The 24,944-nt window shown below is 38.1% G+C and overlaps 1 protein-coding gene across 2 annotated transcripts in view; it reads left to right on the top strand.

Annotated features, from left to right (window-relative positions):
- DDX46 (DEAD-box helicase 46) overlaps positions 1–24,944 on the top strand; it is a 71,822-nt gene that overhangs the window by 13,821 nt on the left and 33,057 nt on the right. For both annotated transcript variants that reach the window (XM_036240137.1, XM_036240138.1), the window contains exons 4-13: positions 4,427–4,526; positions 7,521–7,686; positions 10,382–10,533; positions 11,492–11,605; positions 13,068–13,233; positions 15,575–15,695; positions 16,269–16,444; positions 17,380–17,501; positions 21,095–21,173; positions 23,181–23,263. In XM_036240137.1, the coding sequence (XP_036096030.1) occupies positions 4,427–4,526; positions 7,521–7,686; positions 10,382–10,533; positions 11,492–11,605; positions 13,068–13,233; positions 15,575–15,695; positions 16,269–16,444; positions 17,380–17,501; positions 21,095–21,173; positions 23,181–23,263 (1,279 nt within the window). The remainder of the gene's footprint in view (positions 1–4,426; positions 4,527–7,520; positions 7,687–10,381; positions 10,534–11,491; positions 11,606–13,067; positions 13,234–15,574; positions 15,696–16,268; positions 16,445–17,379; positions 17,502–21,094; positions 21,174–23,180; positions 23,264–24,944) is intronic.

Raw genomic sequence — 24,944 nt, 5'->3', positions numbered from 1 at the left:
GCACAAGCCTGACCAGGACTGGGACCGAACCATTACCGAGGTCCATGCCCTTGACTGGAATTGAACCTGAGACACTTCAGTCAGTGTGTCGACACTCTAGCCACTGAGCCTAACCAGGCAGGGCAATAAATATACTCTCAAAATCAAATAATAACAAAAAACATAAAACAAGAATATGTATATATGTGAATTCATAACAAGTGAATAAAATTCAAATATTAAATATTTTCATTTAAATTTTTTTTTCTTTATTGATTTTATTTTATTTTTTTTTATCCTCACCCGAGGACATTTTTGTTGTTGTTCTTTTTGTTCACATAGAGTGGGAGGGAGAGAGAAACATTGACCTGAAAGGGACACGTTGAGTGGTCGCCACCCACAGGACCCCAACTGTGGCTGGGGACAAACTGTAACCGAGGTATGTGCCCTTATGGGAACCAAACCCGGGACTCTGTGGTCCACGGGCTTATGCTCTAACATCTGACTCAAACTGGCCATGGTGTTTTGTGTTTTTTTTTTTGATACACTGGAAAGGAGGTAGGAGGGGAGAGAGAGAGAGAGAAAGAAAGAAGGAAACAAGGAAGGAACAAGAGAAAGAGAGAAGAAAAGAAAAAAGAAAGAAAAACAAAGAAAGATGGATGTGAGAGAGACACATTGGTTACCTCCCGCCCTGTCCTGACTGGGGCCAGGGATCATACCTGCAACCCAGCAGGTACATGCCCTTGATCAGGAATTGAATCCAAGACCCTTTGGTCCTCAGGTTGATGCTTTAACCACTGAGCCAAACCGGCCAGGGCATACATGGCAGTGTATTAAATAATTATAAAACAACATCCATGTAACCACTACTAAGGTGAAGAAATAGAAAATTGTCAGTATCCCCAGAAGCCCTCCACAATCCTTCTGTAGCTTAGCTCTCTACTTCCTTGGATAAAAGCAGTCCTGACGTTTGTGCTAGTAATTTCCTTGTAATTCTTCATAGCTTTACCACCTGCATTTGTATCTGGAAAAAGAGTAGTTTAGACTTACATGTTGTTTAACTTTACATGAATGAGTCATGTATTCTTTTGTGTCTTTGCTCAAGGTTATATGAGCCTGATCTTTGTTGCTTATAACAGTTATACGTTTTCACTGCTGAATACAATTCTGTGGTATAAATATACCACTATCCATTCTATGGAGATAGATGTTTAGGTTTAAAAAAATTTTTTTTTCTTTATTGATTTTATAGAGAGAGTAAGGGAGATGGAGAGAGAGAGAGTAACATTGATGGACGGTCTCCTACATCCCCCCCGGTGGGGATCGGACCCACAACCTGGACATATACTCTGACCAGGAATCTAACCGGCAACCTCTTGGTGCATGGGTCAATGCTCATCCACTGAGGCACACTGGACGGGCATGTTTAGTTTATTTTGACTTTTGGGTATTATAAATATTTTTGTGTATATAATACTACTATACATTTGCACGAGTTTTTCTAGGGTGTATATCTTGGAGTGAAATTGTGTGGTTGTAGAATCAAAATAGCTTTATTTCTACTAGGTAATCCCAAATGCTTTCCAAAGAGTATTACTAATTATACTCCCACCAGCAGTATATGAGAGTTGTGTCGCTCTGTACCTTGACAATTTGGTGTTGTTTTTTAAATTAAAAAAATTAAAAAAAAAACTTTATTGGTTTTTAGAGAGAGAAGGGAGGAGAGAGAGAGAGAAATATCAATGTGAGAGTGCAACATCAATTGCCTGCTCCTCCACGCCCCCTACCAGGGATTTAACATGAAACCTGGGCATGTGCCCAGATTCGAGCTAGCAACCTCTAGTGCCCAGAGCCACACTGGTCAGCGCAGTCCTTTAAATTTTTTCTTAACTGAATAGACATGTAATACCAATATCATTGTGGTTTTAATTTGCATTACCCTGATTACTGATTAGCTTGAACTTTCATGTTTATTGGTCATTTAGATTTCTTCTTTTCTAAAGTACATGTTTACATCTTTTTTTCCCCATTGATTTATATATATTTATTTATTTTAATCCTCACCTGAGCATATTTTTCCATTGATTTTTTTCACTATAGTGGAACGGAGGGAGGGAGGGAGAAGGAGAGGGAGAGAGAAAGAGATCAATATGAGAGAGACACATCAGTTGGTTTCCTCTTACAGGATCCTGACCAGGGCCAAGGTTTGAACTGCAACCGAAGTACATGCCTTTGACCAGATTCAACATGCGACTCTTTGGTCTGTTCTAACTGCTGAGCCAGACCTGCCAGGGCTTCACATTGATTTTTAGAGAGTGCAAGGGAGGTGGAAAGGTGAAGGGGAAAGAGAAGAGAGAAACAGTGATGTGAGACACACATTGATTGGTTGCCTCCTGCACAAACCCTGACTGGGGCCAGGTATGGAACCTGCAACCCAAGTTTGTGCCCTTGCCTATAAATCAAACCTGTGACCCATCGGTGTATAGGCTGATGCTCCAACTACTGTGCCGCGTGGGCCAGGGCAGTGTTCACATCTTTTTCTCATTTTCCTATTGGGTTGTTTCTTTTTTTAAACATGAATTTATAGGTTTTGTGTTTTGTTTTTAAATAACCTGGATAGTTGGTTTTTGTTAGTTATACAAGTGACAAATATATTTCCTTACTCTGGTTTGTCGTTTTACTTTGTCATGATAGTTTTGATGACCAGAGACTTGGAAAAGAAAAATTTATTTTATGAATTGAGAAGAACATAGATATTAAAACTTGACAAGGGCAGTATGAGAAAAAAAAGTACTCTGTATTTAGTTTGTAAAGATTAATATACTGAATCCCAACAGTATATAAAAAGGTAACACAATCATAAACTAGTTGAATTTTTTCCAGGCATGGAATATTGGTTTAACATTAGAAAGTCAGTGTAGCCCTGGCCAGTTTGGCTCAGCGGTTAGAGCATCGGCTTGTTATCCAGAGAGACCCAGGTTTGGTTCCTGCTAAGGGCATGTACCTCGGTTGCAGTTTGTCCCCAGCCCTGGTTGGGTCATGCGGGTGGCAACCACTTGATGTGTCCCTCTCATGTCAGTGTTTCTCTCTCCCTCCCTCTCACTCTATCTGAACAAAATGGAAGAATGTCCTCGGGTAAGGATAAAAAAAAAAAGTCAGTGTAATATTTTATATTAACAGGATTAAGGGAGAAAAGTCATGGTTATTTAAGTAGATTTATGAAAAGCATTTTATTATCTTCAACATATATTTATGTTTAAAAATTATTAGCAGATATTAGTGGGAAAGTATTTGACAAACTGATTATAAAATTGGAAATGCAAAGGGCATAAGCACTTTTGAAGAATAAAATACCAACACTTGTCATAAAGTTATAGAAATTAAGGTAGTGTGGTTTTAGTGTAGGTATAGACAAATAGATTAGTGGATCCATATAAAGAGTCCAGGAACAGCCCCACTATATGGTCCTTTGCTACATGACAGTGGTGACATAATCAGTGAGGAAACGATTTTTCAGTAAATGGTGCTAGGAACATTTGATATCCTACAATGAACTAGGACGGGCCACCTTACTATGTGCACAAAAAGCATTTGCACACAGATTAGAGACCAAAAATGAAATGGGCAAAAGTGTAAACCTTTTAGAAGTTAGTATAAACTTATAGAGAGTATTTTATTTATCTGGATATTTTAATCAAATCTAGAAGGATTTCTAGGTACTTTAAAAAGCACTGATCAGCCTTAGCTGGTTTGGCTCAGCGGTTAGAGTGCCAGCCTGCGGTCGCGAGAGACCCGGGTTCGGTTCCCGCTAAGGGCATGTGCCTGGTTGCAGTGTGTCCCCGGCCCTGGTTGGGTTGTGCGGGTGGCAACTACTCGATGTGTCCCTTTCACGTCGATGTTTCTCTCTCTCTCTCTCCCTCCCACTCTATCTGAACAAAATATCAAAAAAAAAAAAAAAAAATGTCCTCGGGTGAGGATACAAAAAAAAAAAAATAAAAAGCACTGATCATAAAGGGGCAATAAAGAGCATCCAAATTGATTACATTAAAATTAAATTTTTATCCTTTTAAGATATGTAGGGTCAAAATACAAGCCTATTGGGATTTTAAATATTACATATAAAAATTATGCTATAGAATATTAATGTCTTGGTATGTTTCTCCATTTGTTAAATTTACTTATTCTATTTAAATTTTGTAGTTTTTATATGATATGTCCAGTTTTTCTTGGATGAATTTCCAAATATATAATAATACTTGCAATAAGTGTCATAACATTAATTTTTTATTATATTTCCAAGGTGTTTAGTAATGGAATATAACGATGCAGTTGACTCTTAGAAGTGTATTTCTTACCTAAAGAGTAAAGTAAAAATCTGTAAAAGTATTTTAAAATGAATATTTCCAAGCACAAATAGATGATGTGTCTTTCTCTCTCTTTTTTTTAGAAGGTCTAGGTCCAAAGAGAAAACAGATAGTGGAGAAAGTTCTAAAGAGAAGAAAAAAGACAAAGATGACAAGGAGGATGAAAAAGAAAAGGATGCTGGCGTATGTTTATTAGCATAAATAATTATACAATATCAAACTTGCTTCTGCAATGATTCTTATTTATTTTTTTAATGCTATATGCTTTATTATTTTTTAATGTGTATTTTTATGGGGAGAGAGAGAGAAACATTGATAGTCTGCCTCCTGTACTAACCCCAACCGACAGGGCATGGAACCCAAAGCCTGGGTATGTGCCCTGACTGGGAATCGAACCATCGACCTTTCTGTGCACAGGATAACAACCAACTGAGCTGCACCAGCCAAGGCTATGCGTTTTATTTTTATTTAAAAAAATTTTTCTTTATTGATTTTAGAGAGAGAGGAAGGGAGAGGGAGAAAGAGATAAAAACATCGATGAGAGAGAACATTGATTGGCTGCCTCCTGCATGCCCCACTAGGAATTTGGCCCACAACCTGGGCATGTGCCCTGACTGGGAATCGAACCAGCGACCTCTTGGTGCACTGGTCGATGCTCAACCACTGAGCCACACCAGCCGGGCTATGTGTTTTATTTTTAAATAAATAATAAATATAAGATAAAGAGATAAAATAGTTGTTTCTAAGAGAAAACTTTTTTCTGAAAGAACTTGCATATCTATCTGTTATTACTTACAAACCATGATCATATATGTACCATTTTGTATCTTGCTTTTGTTTATTTTTAAGTATCTTTTTAATTGAGTTTTTTTTAGAGAGAAAGGAAGGGAGAGAGAGATAGAAACATCCATGTGAGAGAGAAACATCAATCCTGCGCCTGCTACACACCCCCTACTGGGGATTGAGCCTGCAACCCAGGCATGTGCACTGACTGGGAGTCAAACCGGGACCTCTCAGTCCATGGAACAACAAAATACTCTGTTCACTGAGCCACACTGTTTGGGCAGCTTTTGTTTATTTTTAAATTATAAATTAGTTTATCAATGTATCAGGTCTTTATAAGAAAATAAGCAGCAGAATACCCATCATTTTACTTAGAAATAGAATTCCTTGCTGTATTTATTTGTTATATGTTGGACATCTTGCTGTGGCTGCATACATAGATATACTTGCATAGTATTCTGTTAAAACAAGAGAGGAAGATCACCTTTGATGGATATTTAGGTTGTTTACAGTCTGCAGTGATAAACTGTTGTGTTAATTCTTGGATGTAAGTCTTTTGTGAATATAGCATAAGGTAAATTGATACCAAATTGCTGTCAAATGTTACATAAATTGACTTAAGATATAGATATGTGAAAATGTCTTTTTTCTTTCTTGCCAACATGAGAATTTGAATAATTAATATTTACCAGTGTAACTGGAGGTAATTGGTATCATTTTGAGTTGCATATCTTTAAATGTGAGTGAATGTTTTAACATGCTATGAACATAATAAATTTATAGTATACATGTTATCTTTTAAGTTTATTTACTATTTACACTTTTCTTTGAATTGCCTACTCATATCTTATGCCCATTTTAGAATTCATTACCATGTCACTTCTTTGTTTTGTTGTCTTTTTGAATTTGTTCTATTTTATTTTTTGGTTAATCCTCACCTGAGGATATTTTTTCCATTGATTTTTTAGGTAGAGTGGAAGGGAGGTAGGGAGGGGGAGAGAAAGGGGGTGAGAGAGATGGGAGAAACATCAGTGTGAGAGAGACACATTGATTGGTTGCTTCCTGCATGACCCCTATTGACTGGGGCCGGGGATCAAACCTGCAACCCAGGTATGTACTCTTGACCAGAAATGAAACCTGCAACCTTTCGGTCCTTGGGCCAATGCTCTAACCGCTGAGCCAAACCTGCCAGGGCTTGTTCTGTTTTTTTTTTTTTTTTTTTAGTGGTTCTGTTTTTTTTTAAAGGGACATGGTTGCTAAGCAGAGTAACTAAGAAAGAATGCAACATAAATCTAGGGGTGTCTGGTTTCTGATCCATTATCTTCAATGGGATGACTGGGTAATCTTGAGAAAAGCCTGTAAGATTTCTGGTGCTTGTCTTTAGAGAGGGTGGAATTATAAAGACTACAAATTCAGGAGCAAAACTTTTTGTTTAAGAAATAAATTTAGTTTTGAAATATAAAGCACTGTATAACCATATTTAAGATATTTAGAAAGTCACAAATAATTCTCAGTAATCCCAGGTGCCCAAAACACCATTACCAAGTCCCTGATTATGGCCATGAAAATGATTTGCTGCCTCCTCTTAAGAGTATTATTAATAATCTTGATAATGGCTTTAGAAGGGCTGTTTCTAGGAAACTTAGACCTCAAGGCTAAAAGACCAGAACTTCTTAATCATGGTGATAAATAGCTTTTATTTACTCACTAGTTTATTGTAGAAAATTACTTTCATTGAGGCAATCTTGGAGGAGTCTAAAGTTGAGAATAATTAATAACTAGGTTACTTTTCTTGGTAAGTCATATATTTTCTGCATTGAGGAAGAAATTGAATTCATGTGTGCATATTGCTTATCACTAAAATGAGATTAGTTTAAGTTGTTTGAAGTCTGTCTTTCTGCTTTCTTAATTGAAGATGCTCTTTTTATGATTTCATTTTGCTTGTATATTTATGGAGATATTTAAAAGATGCGTGATCGTGCCCTGGCCAGTTTTTCTCAGTGGTTAGAGCGTTGGCCCACGGACCAGAGAGTGCTGGGTTCGGTTCCCGCTAAGGGCATGTTCCTCGGCTGCAGTTTGTCCCTGGCCCTGTTTGGGGTCATGTGGGTGGCAACCAGTCGATGTGTCTCTTGCATTGATGTTTCTCTTTCTTTCTCTTATCCCCTTTCCCTCCCACTCTATCTGAAGATAAACACAAAAATGTGCTCCGGTGAGGATTAAAATAAATAAATAAATAAAAGATGTGGATCTTAATCTGGTCTAAATAGGAGTTTCTGTATACATCTGTATACATCTATTTTTTCCTTTTTTTATACTTTGAGAAAATATTTAGAATATCCATTAGAATAAAATATTTAATATTTGCTTTTCTCTGTTACCTTTTTTCTTCCTAAGAACTTTGATCAAAATAAGCTGGAAGAAGAAATGAGAAAAAGGAAAGAAAGAGTAGAAAAATGGCGAGAAGAGCAACGCAAAAAGGCCATGGAAAACATCGGAGAACTGAAAAAGGAAATTGAAGAGATGAAACAAGGGAAAAAATGGAGTTTAGAAGATGATGATGGTATCTTCACTTGTTAGAATAATACACTATATAACAATTTGTGTAGAATATTCTAGTGTTATGAATCATATTCTCATTGGTATTTTTTGTTTTTGTTTTTTATCCTCACCCGAGGACATTTTTCCATTTTTTGTTCAGATAGAGTGGGAGGGAGAGAGAGGGAGAGAGAGAGAGAAACATCGATGTGAAGGGACACATCGAGTGGCTGCCACCCGCACGACCAACCAGGGCCGGGGACAAACTGCAACCGAGGTACGTGCCCTTAGCGGGAACCGAACCCGGGTCTCTCTGTACCGCAGGCCGACACTCCAACCGCTGAGTCAAACCGGCCAGGGCTCTCATTGGTATTTTTAAGGCTATTGTATAAGAACATACATAATATAATGTTTTTATCATTTTATGCATTTTTAAGTGTACAATTAATGGCATTAAGTATATTCACAGTCTTGTGCAGCCATCACTACTGTCCATTTCCAGAACTTTTTCTTCATCCCAAACAGAAACTCTACCCATTAAATAGTAATTCCCCATTCCCATCCCTGATAACTTCTATTCTGCTCTGCGTCTATGACTTTGCCTATTCTAGGTACCTTTTCATAAAAGTGGAATCATACAGTATCCTTTTGTGACTGACTTATTTTATTTAGCATAATGTCTTCAAGTTTCATCCATGTTGTAGCATGTATCAAAATTCCATTCCTTTTTATGGCTTAATACTCTTATTTATACACACACACACACACACACATACACACCACATTTTGTTTATCTGATTGTTAGATATATGGTTGTTTACACCTTTTGGCTACTGGTAATAATGCTGCTGTGATTATTGGTATGCAAGTATCTGTTTGGGTCCCTTCTTTTAGTTCTTTTGGGTGTATGCTTAGAACTGGATTTGCTGAATTCATATGGAGGTTTTAAATGCCCCTTTTAATATTTATGTTAAATTTATAATTGTAAAATAGTGTTTATTAAGGATTGCTAATTTTATTTTAGAGTGGAGAGTTGGGCATAATCAGTAAATAGCTTTTTAGTTTTACTACAAATTAAGAAAGTAATAAGGGTAAATTAAGGACCTGTATTCAGGTTTCTCCTCTGACTTTTTAATGACTTACGGTAGAAACATTTTACTCCATATCTGATTTAGAGTTCTATTTTTACCTTCACTCAAGGACTTTTTTCTTTCCATTTTTTTTGTTCAGATAGAGTGGGAGGGAGAGACAGAGAGAAACATCAATGTGAAAGGGACACATTGAGTGGACTTCCTCCCATACGACCCCAACTTTGGCCAGGGACGAATTGCAACCGAGGTATGTGCTCTTGATTGGAATCAAACCCGTGACTCATTGGTCCATGGGCTGATGCTCTAACCGCTTAGCCATACTGGCCAGGACAAAACAATTTTTTTTCTTTGTTGATTTTAGAGAGAGGAAGGGAGAGGAAGAGATAGAAACATTGATGAGAAAGAATGTTGATTGACTGCCTCATGCATGTGGGAATTTGACCCACAACCTGGGCATGTGCCCTGACCTGGAACCAAACTTGTGACCTCTTGGTGCATGGGGCAAGGCTCGACCATTGAGCCACACCAGCCAGGTTCTGATTTAGACTTTTTAGTAAAGGAAGAATGTGGAATTTTATAGGAAAATTGAATTTTGCCCCATTTTCTGAGAAAGTTTTTGTGATTTTTTATTTTCTCTTGAAGTTCCATGGAGCGGTTTAAATAGATGAGTGAAGCCCGGCCGGTTTGGCTCAGCAGTTAGAGCATTGGCCCGAGAACAAAAGTCATAGGTTCGATTCTGGTGAAGGGCCCGTACCTCGATTTCGGTTTGTCCCTGGCCCTGGTCCGGGTCGTGTGGGATGCAGCCAGTCGATGTGTCTCTCTCACATCGATTCTTCTTCTTTTTTTTTTTTAATCCTCACCTGAGGATATTTTTCTATATTTGTCTTCAGATAGAGTGGGAGAGAGAAAGAGGGAGACAAAAACATCGACGTGAGAGGGGCACATTGACTGGTTGCTTCCCGCATGACCTGGACCAGGGCCTGGGACGATCCGCAACTGAGATACGTGCCCTTGAGCGGAATCAAATCCGTGACTCATTGGTCCGCGGGCCGACCCTCTACCGCTGAGCCATACCGGCCAGGGCACATCGATGATTCTTTCTCTCTCTCCCTCCCTCCCACTCTGTCTGGACATAGATGCAAAGATATCCTCGGGTGAGGATTAAAGAAAATAAATTAAGTAAACAGATAAGTGGATTATATCTCTAAGTGGTGATATCTTAGTTATGTTAAAAAAGATTAGATTGTCTTGAATTAAGAATGTTATTTTTCTTTCTATGCTTTTATGAAAGGTAATTGAAGGAAAAATAAGCTTACTTAGCAGACAGTTTTTAGTTTGGCTTGTAGTAGTCTAATTGTCAGATTTAATACTGAAGATTCATTTTTTAGGCATAATTTTTTTGCTCTTTAATAATTTGTAATTGTTTATATTGTATTTTACTATTATTCAGAACTAATGCATGCTTGGTTAAAAAACTTTGAAGTATATTTGATTTTCAATGCGCCTGGGTTAACTGGAAAGGAAGGTGTTTGAGTAGTGAGAAAAAGTTAGAATGGCGGGGTGTGGTCTGATTGTGAAGTATTTCCTTTTTAAACACATGTACAAAGAAAGTATATTCTGGTATTTTAGATGATGAAGAGGATCCTGCGGAAGCTGAGAAGGAAGGAAATGAAATGGAGGGTGAGGAGTTAGATCCATTAGATGCTTACATGGAAGAAGTGAAAGAGGAAGTAAAAAAGTTTAACATGAGAAGTGTAAAAGGTGGTGGGGGAAATGAAAAGGTATGGAATATTGTTTTATTTCTAAAGATTTATATTCTTAATTGGATAACTTGATTTCATGTTGCATTGACCTACTACTGACTGGAATGACTTTATAATGTTTTTGTTTCCTCTCCCATCTCAGAAATGCCAGTACTTTTTTTAAGTACCAGAGACAGTAGTGAATTTTAACTGAATCTTCTTGTTTCAAAAGTACCTTTACAGTCATCTTTGTTCAGTACCTTTTCCTATTGCCTTCTCAATGATCCTCTGCAGACTTCTCCAGTATTTTCTCTGGACACAGGCCAATGCTCTAACTGCTGAGCCAAACTGGCCAGGGCTTCTCCAGTATTTTCATCTTTCATATTCCTATCCTCTTTACCCTAGTCTACTTTTCTTTTTTAAATAGCATTTATTACCATTTGACAAATTACATAATTTAATTTTTTATCATGTTTATTATTTGTCCCTTTTCCTTCCAAAGAAAAGCTCCTCAGGAGCAGTGGACTTTACCTGTTTATTGATTAAGCTCCCAGAACAGTGTCTTGCTTGTCGAATGAGAATGAAAAGTACTATTCAGTAGTATTTTTAAAGTAAATTATATTGCATAATAGTATATAAAATTACATATTATACAATAAATTGCATCAAACAGGGTGGATAGAAGTAGGGTTATAGTTGTGAGTATGGGAAACAGAGTTAATAAAGTTATTGTAATAATCATAACCTTCATGTCTTTTTTCATATGAACAACTGTAAACCTACTTTTGCCTACCCTGTATGAATGTATTACAAAATACAATGCAGTGTATTGCATTGTAAAATTCAAACGAGAAAGCAGACTACTTTTTGTATTTTCATTAAGTTGTTGCTAATAACTAAGTTTCAAATTATAGGTAACAGTTACCATTGTGTTTCAGTTGGCATGTAATATCTATTTCAACTTTACTGAGTATTTTATATTCCTATTTTATTTTAGAAGTCTGGGCCAACAGTCACAAAAGTTGTCACTGTTGTGACAACCAAAAAAGCAGTTGTGGATTCTGATAAGAAGAAAGGTGAGCTGATGGAGAATGACCAGGATGCCATGGAGGTAATTCTTTACTAATTTTGACTTTGTTCATGATACTATCTTAAGCCCTGGTTGGGGAACTCAGCTGGTTAGAGCGTCATCCTGATACGCCAAGGTTATGCATTGGATCCCTGGTCAGGGCACATAAAAGAATCAACCAATGAATACATAAATAAGTGGAATAACAAATTGATGTTTCTCTTTCTCTCCCTCTCTCTCTGAAATTAATTAAAAACAAAAAAAGTTTCCCAAGTGATACTATCCCAGAAGTATTTACTATAGCATTGATGGAGATGTGCTTTTCATTTATGCAAACTACTATTAGGAATTCTTGCCATTCTTTTTTTATCCTTATCCAAGGACATTTATCTTCAGATGGAGCAAGAGAGAGAGAGAGAGAGAGAGAGAGAGAGAGAGAGAGAGAGAAACATTGATGTGAGAGAGACACAACTGGCTGCCACCCACCCCAACCGGGACTGGGGACAAACTGCAACCGAGGTACATGTCCTTAGCGGGAATCAAACCTGGGTCCTTCTGGTTTGTGGGCTGACGCTCTAACTGCTGAGCCAAACTGGCCAGGGCAATTCTTGCCATTGTTAACAGTATGTATTGTAGCTGAATATCCAGTTGGTGGAACATTCTAATCTCTTGCTATATGCCTATTATTTATTTATTTATTTTATTCTTGCTCGAGGACAGTTTTCCATATTTTGTTCAGATACAGTGGGAGGGAGAGAAAGAGAGAGAAACATAGACTTGAAAGGGACACATCGAGTGGTTGCCACCTGCATGACCCAACCAGGGCCAGGGCCAGATTGCATCCGAGGTACGTGCCCTTAGTGGGAACTGAACCAGGGTCTCTCTGGACCGCAGGCCCGTGCTCTAACCACTGAGCAGACTGGCCAGGGCTGTATGTCCAGTTTTGATTGTCTTGCACTTCATTAGCTTCTTTAACTCACCTCAGGCATACAGTAGGGAGAGAAGGAATGAGCAACAGAATGAAATTTCTTCTATTGTGCATTGTTAATATTTATATTTGCCCTGCCTGGGAATCAAACCGGCGACCTCTTCGTGCATGGGTTGACGCTCAACCACTGAGCCACACCAGCTGGGCCAGAAGAGGATTTTTAAAGCTAGGAATATTGCCCTTGCCGGTTTTGCCTAGTGGTTAGAGCATTGGCTCATGCACCGAAGGGTCACTGGTTCAAATCCTAGTCAAGGGTATAACCTGGGTTGCAGGTTCGATCCCTGGCCCTGGTTGGAGCATGTGCAGGAGGCAACCAATCGATGTACCTCTCTCACATTGATGTTTCTCTCTCTCTCTCCCCCTTCCTCCCTCCCTTTCTTCCATTCTCTGAAAATCAATGAAAAAAATATTCTTGAGTGAGGATTAACAATAACCAAAAAGCTAGAGCTATTGATGGCCATAAATAGAATATAGGAATGGATTTAGCTCTTTACTTAACTTTTTTTTAAATTATAGTATTCTTCAGAGGAGGAAGAAGTTGATCTTCAGACGGCCCTCACAGGTTATCAGACAAAACAGAGAAAGCTTCTAGAACCAGTAGATCACGGGAAGATTGAATACGAACCTTTCAGAAAAAACTTTTATGTTGAAGTTCCAGAACTAGCGAAAATGTCTCAAGAGGGTAAAGTCCTTATATTCATTTATATTGGTTATTGTGGGAACAGAAGAGGATACACTTCTCTTTGTCTGGGAGGAATGTGCATAGGCCTGTGAGTTGATGCATGATTAAGGGGAATTGCCTGATTTGCCTGGAGAAGTGAGTGAGGGAACTAGAAAGTAAGTTACTCTAGTGAGTGGGAAAATCATCTGCAAAAATTCAGAGTTGTGAAGAATCAGTAGATTGTTGGAAATGTTTTAAAAAATGAGTGCCTTGGCTGGTGTGGCTCAGTTGATGGGGTGTCCTCCTTTGCACTGAAAGGTCGATGGTCCTTTTCCTGGTCAGGGTACTTGTCCGGGTTGTAGGTTTCATCCCCAGGAATGGGGGTATGCGGGAGGCAACTGATCAACGTTTCACTCTCACATTAATGTTTGTCTCCCTCTCCCTTTATCTCTCTCAAAATAAATTTAAAAATCTTTTTTAAAAGTGAGGAGAAATTTCCCTGGCTGGTTTGGCTCAGCAGTTAGAGCATTGGCCTGCAGACCAGAGAGTCCTGGGTTCAGTATCTGCTAAGGGCACATACCTTGGTTGCAGTTTGTCCCCGGCCCTGGTTGGGGTCGTGTGGGTGGCAGCCACTTGATGTGTCTCTCTCATGTCGATGTTTCTCTCTCTTCTTCCCTCTCTCCCTCCCGCTCTATCTGAAGATAGATGCAAAAATGTCCTCAGTTGAGGATTAAAAAAAAAAAGTTAGCAAAAATTAGTATGGCCCATGTAGTTGAGAATTTTTGGGTTGAAAATACTCTTCATGTGATGTTAGTAAATAGATATAGTTAGCCCTTGAGATTAGGGAATTAGGAACCAATGTGAATCTATGATATTGGTAGAATAAGGATAAAATCTGGGCAACTGTTGCTTGAAGACGATTGTATTATTTGTGAATCATTGTTCTTTTATTACTATTGCAATTTAGATAAAAGCCAAATTGTAGAAATTGGGATATTTCTATTCATCCTTAGTTGGTTGCAGCAGTAATTGCTTTAACTGTCTCTCTGAGCTGTTCATTGCTTAGTTCAATATCTTTTCTATGGAGTAATCTTTGGTAACACTAAAAAGTATATTTAAGACTCTTTTTTTTGCATAATTTTATATTGATCACACACTAAAAAATTACTTTTAATCATTTTCAAAAACATTTTCTGAAATAAGAATTAACACAGAAATTAAATTATATGCATTTACCAGTTAAACTTAATATAAATTTAGCCCTGGCTGGTTTGGCACAGCAATTAGAGCGTTGGCTTGCGGTCCAGAGAGACCCAGGTTTGGTTCCCCCTAAGGGCTTGTACCTTGGCTGCAGTTTGTCCCCGGCCCTGGTTGGGTTGTGTGGGTGGCAACCGCTCGACGTGTCCCTTTCACGTTGATGTTTCTCTCTCTCTCCCTCCCACTCTACCTGAACAAAATAGGAAAATGTCCTCGAGTGAGGATAAAAAATAAATAAATAAACTTAATATAAATTTAAAAGCACTAGCATTTTTTTTTTTTTAAATCCTCACCCGAGGACATCTTTCCATTTTTTATTCAGATAGAGCAGGAGGAGAGGGAGAGAGAAACATTGATGTGAAACACACACATCTAGTGGCTGCCATCCGCAGGACCCAGGCAGGGCCGGGAAAAAACTGCAGCCAAGGTACATGCCCTTAGCGGGAACCGAACCTGGGTCTCTGTGGACCACAGGCCCATGTTCTAACCGCTGAGCCAAACCGGCCAGGGCGGCACTAGCATGTTATAGATTTTATTTCTAAAAGAGTTGCACAGTTTTTGTATTAGACTACTTCAGAATTTTGCTTCTAGTCTATCATAAAAATTAAACTTAACAATTGCTACTTTAGTTCCAGAAAGATAATTCTGATATAAGGATTACACTTAAGTAATTATGTATGCCTTCTTCCCCAGCCCTCCTCTCCAAAGACAAGGTACCTCAGGGTAGTTAATAATTTAGATAATATCTTTTTCAAGTTGAATAATTTAAGGTTCTTAATCTTACTTTGCCTAATTGAAAAGTAGAAGGCACTAATAGTGGAACAGTAATTAAGAGTTTTTAATCTGGTCCTGGCCAGTTTGGTTTAGTAGTAGATCAATCCGTCCGCAGACTTAAGGATCTTCTTGGCTTCGATTCCCAGTAAAGGGCATGTACCTCAATTGTAGGTTCAATCCCCGGCCCCGGTTGGGTCTCTCTCACATCGATGTTTCTCTCTCTTTCTCTCCTTACCTCCTTTCCAGTCTATCTAGAAATCAATGGAAAAAGTATCCTTGGGTAAGGATTAACAACAAAAAAAGAGTTTTTAATCTGGATTTTCTTTTATAGAGGTGAATGTCTTTCGATTGGAAATGGAGGGCATTACTGTCAAGGGAAAAGGTTGCCCCAAACCAATTAAATCTTGGGTTCAGTGTGGAATTTCTATGAAGATCTTAAATTCTCTCAAAAAGTAAGTGGTTAATGGTTCACATTTTTAAAGTTTTCTCAAATGTAGTTTTTTCACATAAATATCTCCCTTGATTATACTTTTACTCTAATAGAGAAACATATGTTCTCTTAACTTTATTGAGATAATTTATATAATAACATAAAATTTTCACTTAAAAGTGTACAATTCATGATTCTTTAGTGTATTAATGGGGTTGCACACTCCTCAACATAAACTATTTTAAACATTTTCATCATCCCCAAAAGAGATCTCTATCTGTTAATAGTCAGTCTTCTTCCTTCTCCTCTACCCTAGGCAACCACTAATCTATTTTCTCTCTAGATTTGTCTGTTTTGGACATTTTCTGTAAATAGGAGTGTACCAGTGTAATCTGTTATGACTAGCTTCTTCTACTTAGCATAATATTTCCAGATTTCTACCATTATGTACATGTCTCAGGACTGTATTCCTTTTTGCCAAATAATATTTTATTTTATAGATATACCACATTTTGGAAAACGTTACTCTTCTGAAAATTTGAGAACCTGAGACATCTCAACTTTTACCTTATCTTCCTTTGGTTTGCTTTTTAAGGCATGGCTATGAAAAGCCCACACCAATCCAAACTCAGGCGATTCCTGCTATAATGTCTGGACGAGACTTGATTGGTATTGCCAAGACCGGAAGTGGAAAGACTATTGCTTTTCTGTTGCCAATGTTTAGACACATCATGGATCAGAGATCATTAGAAGAAGGAGAGGGGCCAATAGGTACAATTTTTTCCATTAAACTACTTTTTCAGATAATGATTTTGTCTCAGTTAATCAGAAAGACTTGATGCTTTATGTTGTTCTTAATTATAACAATAAAGATATCTTTATGTACATTTCCTTTATAAATTTGGGACTTTGGGGCTGATTTCCCCTTACCAGCAGGTGGAGTGAGAATCTTCAGAGCTCTGGAGTGACATCTCAGAAGTACAAAAACAGCCTCTCCTGGCACAGCTCAATTTTTAAACTCTGACTCGGCAGGTAGACTCCTTGTGCATCTATCTGTTTATTTATGTTGAGGTTTGTTTTTAGCCCAGTATCATTGGATTTATAAACTCAACATAGAAGATTTTAGGGAAATGTATTTTCCTACCTTTTTTATGGCCTTAAAAGGCTATAGTGCCAGCATTTTATTTAGGATTTGGTCTTCAGATTTAGATTTTTTTATTCATTTGGCAGAGATCTCTTCTACAAATTTGAGTAGGGCTTTGGAAGGTTGTTACCAGCTCCTCTTGGAAATTTATTTAGGGCACAGTATATTTCTCCTCTGTCTGTGCCCCTCAGACCAAGGTTGTTTCCGGAAACCAGGGAATGGCTCTGCAGCACAGTAAGTCACTTGATTATCTTCGCTCTGTGATTTGCAGTTCAGAATGATTTGTATTCTTTTCAACCAAGTATTTTCTTGATGGTTGAGTAGGCATTTAACTGATTTATCTTCCTATAACATGTGCTTAAATCTACTTAAAATTGTTCTTCATCCCAATCTCTACTATTATAAAACTTTTGAAATAGGGTTTTCAAAAGTTAACAAATTAAAACAAAAACAAAAATTAGACTAAGAGATCTAAACTTTATTGCAGAGGTAAAATTTAACACTTTAAATCATATCCTTAAGAATTTTGGTGGTTAGGCTTTTGACATATTTATCTTTTCAGCTGTCATCATGACTCCAACTCGAGAACTGGCTTTACAAATCACTAAAGAATGTAAGAAGTTTTCGAAGACCTTGGGACTTAGAGTGGTCTGTGTTTATGGAGGAACCGGAATCAGTGAGCAGGTAGTTATAAAAGGAACATTCAGTTTTTTTACTCTTAAATTGAGTAATTTAATAATGTAAAAGTGATTTTTAAAAGTTTGGTGTTTTAGCCCTGGCCGGTTTGGCTCAGCGGTTAGAGCGTTGGCCTGCGGTCCGGAGAGACCCGGGTTCGGTTCCCGCTAAGGGCACGTACCTCGGTTGCAGTTTGTCCCCGGCCCTGGTTGGGTCGTGTGGGTGGCAACCACTCGATGTGTTGCTTTCACGTCGATGTTTCTCTCTCTCTCTCTCTCTCCCTCCCACTCTATCTGAACAAAATATCGAAAAATGTCCTCGGGTGAGGATAAAAAATAAGTAAATAAATAAAAATAAAAGTTTGGTGTTTTGTATAGTGATTGCTTCTAAAGTCTTAATGAGGTGTGAAAATAATAGTAAGAATAAATTATGTATATGTTATATTTTAGAATTTTTGAGTACTTCTTATACTTAGCTTTCTCATTTCTATTTTTCTTTCTTTGCTTAGTGAAGACATATTTTTTCCATTTTGCAGATAAGGAGAAATGTTTAGAAAGGTTAAGTTGACCAAAGTCTATCAAAGACCCTAGGTCTTAGGATTCCTGGACAGCATTTATTTTCTCCAATTTATGTGACATCTTTATTTTCTTATTTTTTTCCTATTCTCACCGGAGGACATTTTCCCATTTTTGTTCAGATAGAGAGGGAGGGAGGGAGAGAGAGAGAGAGAGAGAAATATTGCTGTGAAAGGGACACATCGAGTGGCCACCCCCGCACAACACTAACTGAGCTGGGGACAAACCGCAACCGAGGCACGCGCCCCCAGTGGGAACCAAACCCAGGTCTCTCCGGACCACGGGCTGACGCTCCAACCTCTGAGCCAAACCGGACAGGGCTTATGTGACATCTTTATTATTATTATTTTTTTTATCCTCACCCGAGGATATTTTTCCATTTTTTGTACAGATAGAGTGGGAGGGAGAGAGAGAAAGGGAGAGAGAGAGAGAAACGTCGACGTGAAGGGACACATCGAGTGGCTGCCACCTGCACGACCAACCAGGGCCGGGGACAAACTGCAACCGAAGTACGTGCCCTTAGCGGGAACCGAACCCGGGTCTCTCCGGACCGCAGGCCGACGCTCTAACCGCTGAGCCAAACTGGCCAGGGCTTATGTGACATCTTTAAAAGGTGGCAATGAGAGCCCTGGCAGTTAGAACATCGGCCCACAGACCGGAGAGTCCCGGGTTTGGTTGCCGCTAAAGGCACGTGCCTTGGTTGCAGTTTGTCCCCGGCCCCGGTTGGGGTTGTGTGGGTGGCAACCACTCGATGTGTCTCTCTCACATTGATGTTTCTCCCTTTCTCTCTCCCTCCCACTCTATCTGAAGATGAATGCAAAAATGTCCTCTGGTGAGGAATAAATAAATAAGGAATAAATAAATAAATAAATAACAAATAAGTATAAAATGTGGCAATGAGTGGGTTGCATTAATGCTAGAGTTTTAGCCGGATTCTTTTTTTTTATCCTCACCCGAGGACATTTTTCCATTTTTTGTTCAGGTAGAGTGGGAGGGAGAGAGAGGAACAGATAAAGAGAGAGAGAGAAACATCAGTGTGACAGAGACACACTGAATGGTTGCTGTCCGCATGACCAACCAGGGCCGTGGACAAACCGCAACCGAGGTATGTGCCCTTAGTGGAAACTGAACCCGGGACCGCAGGCCAACACTCCAACCGCTGAGCCAAACTGGCCAGGGCTAGCTGGATTCTTTTTCAAGAAAAATGTTTTTATTGACTGGCTAGTGTGGCTCAGTGGTTCAGCATGGACCCATGCACCAAGAGGTCTCTGGTTCGATTCCCAGTCAGGGCATATGCCCAGGTTGTGGGCCCAATCCCCAGTGGGGGGCATGCAGGAGGAGGCCAATCGATGTTTTTATTTCTCTCTCCCTCTCCTTTCCTCTCTCTGAAAATCATTAAAGAAAAAACAAGTTTTTATTGATTTTTTTGAGAGAGAGAGAGAGAGAGAGATTGAAACGTTGATGTGAAAGAAACATCAATTGGCCACCTCTTGCACAACCCCTACTGGGAATCGAGCCTGCAACCAGGGCATGTGCTCTGACCAGGAATCAAACCAGTGACCTCTTGGTGTACGGGATGACTCTCAACCCACTGAGCCACACTGGCCAGGCTTAGCTGAATTCTTAAATGATTTTAGGAATAATTATTTAAACATAACCTTCATTCACTCTTTTTAGTTTGGCATTTTTCCAAGTGTCTTTTAAAGATAGCCATTGGATATTTTGTGTTAACTAGAAGGAGGCATAAACTAGTTTATTTTATGATCAAATAAGTTTTGGAAATACTGGATTGTACATAGTTAAAACAGATTTCTTTCCTGCAAAGCTCTTTTGTTTTTAATATGCTAAGGTATAGTGTGATGCTAGAAAATGGGTTAAGTTAAATGGCATTTTCTGAATTTTTATTTAATCATAAAACCCTTCTGAGGACTCGTGTTCTCAGGTTCTAGAACATACTTTGGGAATATTTGCTTCTCTTATCCCAATGCTATTTTAAACACTTGATCTTGGTTTTCTGAGTTTATCTTTGTCAGTTTTTTTGTCCACAGCCTACAGTAAGAAATCATTTACAAAATAACCTGGTACATGCACTCATAATATATTTACGTAGAAGTCAAACAAAAGTTTTTTAGTGTCTAACACATTCTAATATTTTTCATTCTCTTTCATTTTAAAAATGCTGGTTGTATGTATTGATTTCATGATTCACTAATGGAAACAATTCTCATTTTGAAAAACACTGACCTTATAATTGCTTTATTTATTGCTATCATGCTCCTTGTTTTTGAGGGAGTGTGTCAAATTAAAAGTGGTAAAACATCTCTGGTTTTCATTGATTTCAAAGTTATAGCACCATGTGGTCATGTTACACTACATATTAATAGTGCTCTAGCACTCCAATATATTAAGTAGGAAACTTTGGAGTCTTCTAATCAGACATCACTTACTTATTTTTGGCATTTACCTTCAGATAGAGTGGGAGGGAGAGAGGGAGGAAGAGAGAGAGAGACAGAAACATCGATGTGAGAGAAACTCATTGGCTGGTTGCCACCCACACAACCCCAACTGGGGCTGGGGACAAACTGCAACCGAGGTACGTGCCTTTAGTGGAAACCAAACCTGGATCTCTCTGATCCGCGGTCCGACACTCTAACTGCTGAGCCAAACTGGCCAGGGCAGACCTCACTTTCTTTATGGAGCTATGGAAGGACCCAGAAAGTATTGTTTCAAATCTCTTTTTTTAAAAAAGTTTTTTTATTGATTTTAGAGAGGGAGTAAGGGAGAGGAGAGAGATACAGAAAAAACGATGAGAGAGAACATCGATTGGCTGCCTCCTGCATGCCTCTACTGGGGATCGGGCCCACAGCCTGGGCACATGCCCTGACAGGGAATCGCACTGGTGACCTCTTGGTGCATGGGTCAACGTTCAACCACTGAGCCACACAGGCCTGTTTCAAATCTCTTTAAATAATCATTAGTTATAAATAGAGTATAAAAGTTTTTTTTTTTTTTTTTTTTTTAAATTAGATTGCTGAACTGAAAAGAGGTGCTGAAATCATTGTTTGTACACCTGGTCGAATGATTGACATGTTAGCAGCTAACAGTGGTAAGTCGGGTGTTTTTTTCTCTTTTCTCCTTTTTGAATTCTATACATTTTTTTTTAAATCACAGCTGATATAAGAAACCATCAAAGGGTTTCTACATTTCCTCTTAAAGCTGTAATATCTTAAAATTTGTATTGTAACAAGCTTATTAGTATAAGCATTCATAACATTTTTGCAATTTAAATGAAAATTTCTTTTCAAAACAAACTCCATCTGCCCTAGACGGTTTGCTCAGTGGTTAGAGCGTTGGCCCGCGGTCCAGAGAGACCTGGGTTTGGTTTTCGCTAAGGGCACGTACCTTGGTTGCAGTTTGTCCCCAGGCCCTGGTTGGGTCGTGTGATAGGCAGCCACTTGATGTGTCCCTTACACGTCGATGTTTCTCTCTTTTCCTCTCTCTTCCTCCTACTGTCTCTGAACAAAAAGTGGAACAATGTCCTGTTAAAAAACAACAAAAAAAACTAACTCCATCTGATATTTTTAACACTTAACGTGTATCTATATAGTACATTTGGTATTCATTCAAGTTTAGCCTAACTTTCCTTTTAAAAGGAGGAGGCACTATCTCATTTTTCATTATAAAATTTAGAGCTTTTCTCCACAGGTGCTAGTATTTTCTTACAATACTGACTGAATTAAGATATTGCAGCTTCAAGAAATTTTATCTTTTGTAAATATTGCATGTTTTTAGCTCAAACATTGTGCTTTGTTCAATTATTCTCTATCAAAACTGTTACTAAACTGTTGACATTATTTAACTTCTGTGGAGAAAGGCCCTTCAAGATTTATAGAACTGGGCTTCCGAGACTTAAACCATCAAAGGTAGGTGATTTAATGATGTTCCCAACCTTGCAAAATTCCTTGGGGCTGCAAATGTTAGTGTGGAATACTTAAATATTAGAAAGCATTTATTTGGGCTCTTTTTTTTTTTTTTTTTTAAGAAAAGGCTTTCATAGGTTTTCATTGTAGTAGTTAGTATATATGTAATAGAGTATTAAAAACCAAGTAGTGCATGTTTCTAATAGCATTTTGCTTGAATTTCTATATATATTCTAATGCTATATGAAGTTGGCAAAGTGACATTGAAATTGATAAGTCATTGTGCTTGTACAACATATGAAAAGTGTTGGGTTGGATGTTGATGAATTAATCCCTTATTTTTTCTCAATGCTGCATTTATTAAGTCTCCTCCTGAAATTCATCTTGATTAATTTTATTTTTTTCCCTTATCTGTCCTTTTGGTTTATATTTAATAACTGTTTGCCAGGTGATTGATTCAACAGTTGATAGAAGTCCTTGTGTTAATTGTTCAGAAAGGGTTTCCTGTGTATGTATTTAATTTTCATTGGCTAAGAAGCCTGTCGCATTTCTTTAAACCAGTGGGAGCACTTAAGAAAATTGTATTTGTATCTTTGTGTAGAAAAATGTATCTATATAGTACATTTGGTATTTAGTTTTTGTGTAATATGTTAGTTACCTAATGGTGTTGCATTGCTTCTCATTAATGTTTTGACTTGCTCATTTGAAGTTTCTGATTATACGGAAATAGGTTATAAGGTAATATAAAGAGGTTTTCTGCATCTGAAATAGTTTGCACTGGCACTTGCTTTCCACACATACGCTGTAATCTCTAATATGTTTTTTCCTAGGTGATGCTGTCAGATAATGGCTGATGTGGCTCGATGCTTCATCTCAGTCTTAGTTTTATGATGTGTTTTGGAGAGGGATGTTTTCTGAATTTTACAGGTTCTTCAGGCCCTATGATGGTATGCAAGAGACGAGTTTGACAAATAAAGGGCCTCATATACCCATTGTCAGAAAGTATTTGCCATTAGATTAAGACATTGTAGATCAAAATTTCTTTTCACTGTTTAAAGATACCTAACTTACCCCTCTGGTTAAGTCAGGCATTTTAGTTCCCTTTACAGTTTTTTAATGTTCTTGGTAGCCATAAAATGAGTTGTGACTGATTTTTAGTTTTCTTTTTGTCTTTTCTTTTTTCACCCCCTTAGGTCGGGTCACAAATCTTCGAAGAGTGACATATGTTGTGTTAGATGAAGCAGACAGAATGTTCGATATGGGTTTTGAACCACAGGTAATCATTACATTCCTTAGTTTTTTGTGTTTTTTCAATCCTCATCTGAGGATATTTTCCATTGATTTTCAGATGGAGTAGGAAGGAGGGAGGGAGAAAGAGAGAGAGAGAGAAACATTCATGTGAGAAAGACTTGCTTCCGCAATGACCCCAACTAGGGCCAGGGATCGAACCTGCAACCCTAGGTATGTGCCCTTGACCTGAGGAATCGGACCTGTGACTCTGGTCTGCTGGCTGCTGCTCTAACTGCTGAGCCAAACCAGTCAATGCTGTGTTTTGAACTATAAAATAAACCTTGTACCAACCATGAGAATGAAATTTTTGTATGGTTTAATTCTCACATACATTTATGCTGTGTGGTAGTACAGTTTGGGGGCATATGAAATTGAAATGATTATTTATGTTTTTAATTTTCTATAAAACTCATTTAGGAGGTATTTGTGCAGGTTTTTTTTTCCTTAGCCATCTAAAACGATCATTGTTAAAATTAGAGTTGGAATGCTAATAAAAGGAGCTTAAATGTTCATATTTCATATGTTGTAGTTTTATTGTAATTTAAATAAATTGCTTTAATTCATGCTTTTAATTACCATATGATCTAGATAGTACGTTTAAATTCTCCAGATTCTCCATCAGTAAAAACTGATGCCCAAAGCATTTGCCTAACTTAGACTTTTTCTCATACATGCTGTTTTCTCAAGTATGAATTTCTATGCTATAAATATAAAGAAATACATGTTAAAAGATGGTAGAATTTTTTAAACAAGAAGTGCACTGTGAGTTGCCAAAAATTTATTTTAAATTAATTTTAGAGAGAGAGAAAAACATCGATTTGTTGTTCCATTATTTATGCATTCATTGATTAATTCTTATGTGACCTGATGGGGGAATCAAACCCACATCCTTGGTATATCAGGAATGCTCTAACCAATTGAGCTGTGAGGGCCCCCCCCTCCCCAAATTTGTTTTGTTTTATTAATCCTCACCCGAGGATATTTTTCTATTGATTTTTAATTTTTTTCTTTATTGATTTTCAAGAGAGGGAAAGTGGGGGGGGGGAGAGAGAAAGAAACATCGATGGGAGAGAACATCAGTTGGCTACTTCCTGCATGTCCCTCACTGGGGATTTGGCTCACAATCTGGGCATGTGCAATCGAACCAGCAACCTCTTAATGCATGGGTTGACATTCAGCCACTGAGCCACACCAGCTGGGCTCCATTGATTTGTAGATAGAGATAGAGTGGGAGGGAGGGAAAGAGGGAGAGAGAGAGAGAGAAACATTAATGTGAGAGAGGAAACATCAATTGGTTGTCTCCCACAAACCTCCGAAGAGTGGAGCAGTGGGGGGAGAGAAGAGATAAACCAAAGAACTTATATTCATATATGCATAACCAATGGATATAGACAACAATATTATGGGAGGGTCAAATCTGGAGAAGGGTTTCTAGGGGGGAAAAAGGAGAAACATTTGTTACAAAATTAATTGATAAATAAATAAATTTAAAAAGAGAAAGAAAAGGCTAAAAAAAAAAATTTTGGTGTTGTCTCCCTCACAACCCCAATTGGGCCATCCCGGTGTGTGTCCTTGATCGAGAATTGAACTAGTGACTCTTTGGTCTGTGGGCTGATGCTCTAACCACTGAGCAAAGCCAGCTAGGGCCAAAATATTTTTTTTAACTA

Source organism: Molossus molossus, unplaced genomic scaffold, assembly GCF_014108415.1.
Source record: "Molossus molossus isolate mMolMol1 unplaced genomic scaffold, mMolMol1.p scaffold_m16_p_4, whole genome shotgun sequence".
Lineage (NCBI taxonomy): Eukaryota > Metazoa > Chordata > Mammalia > Chiroptera > Molossidae > Molossus > Molossus molossus.
The sequence above is the reverse complement of the archived record's forward strand: the minus strand, read 5'-3'. Positions and strand labels throughout refer to the sequence as shown.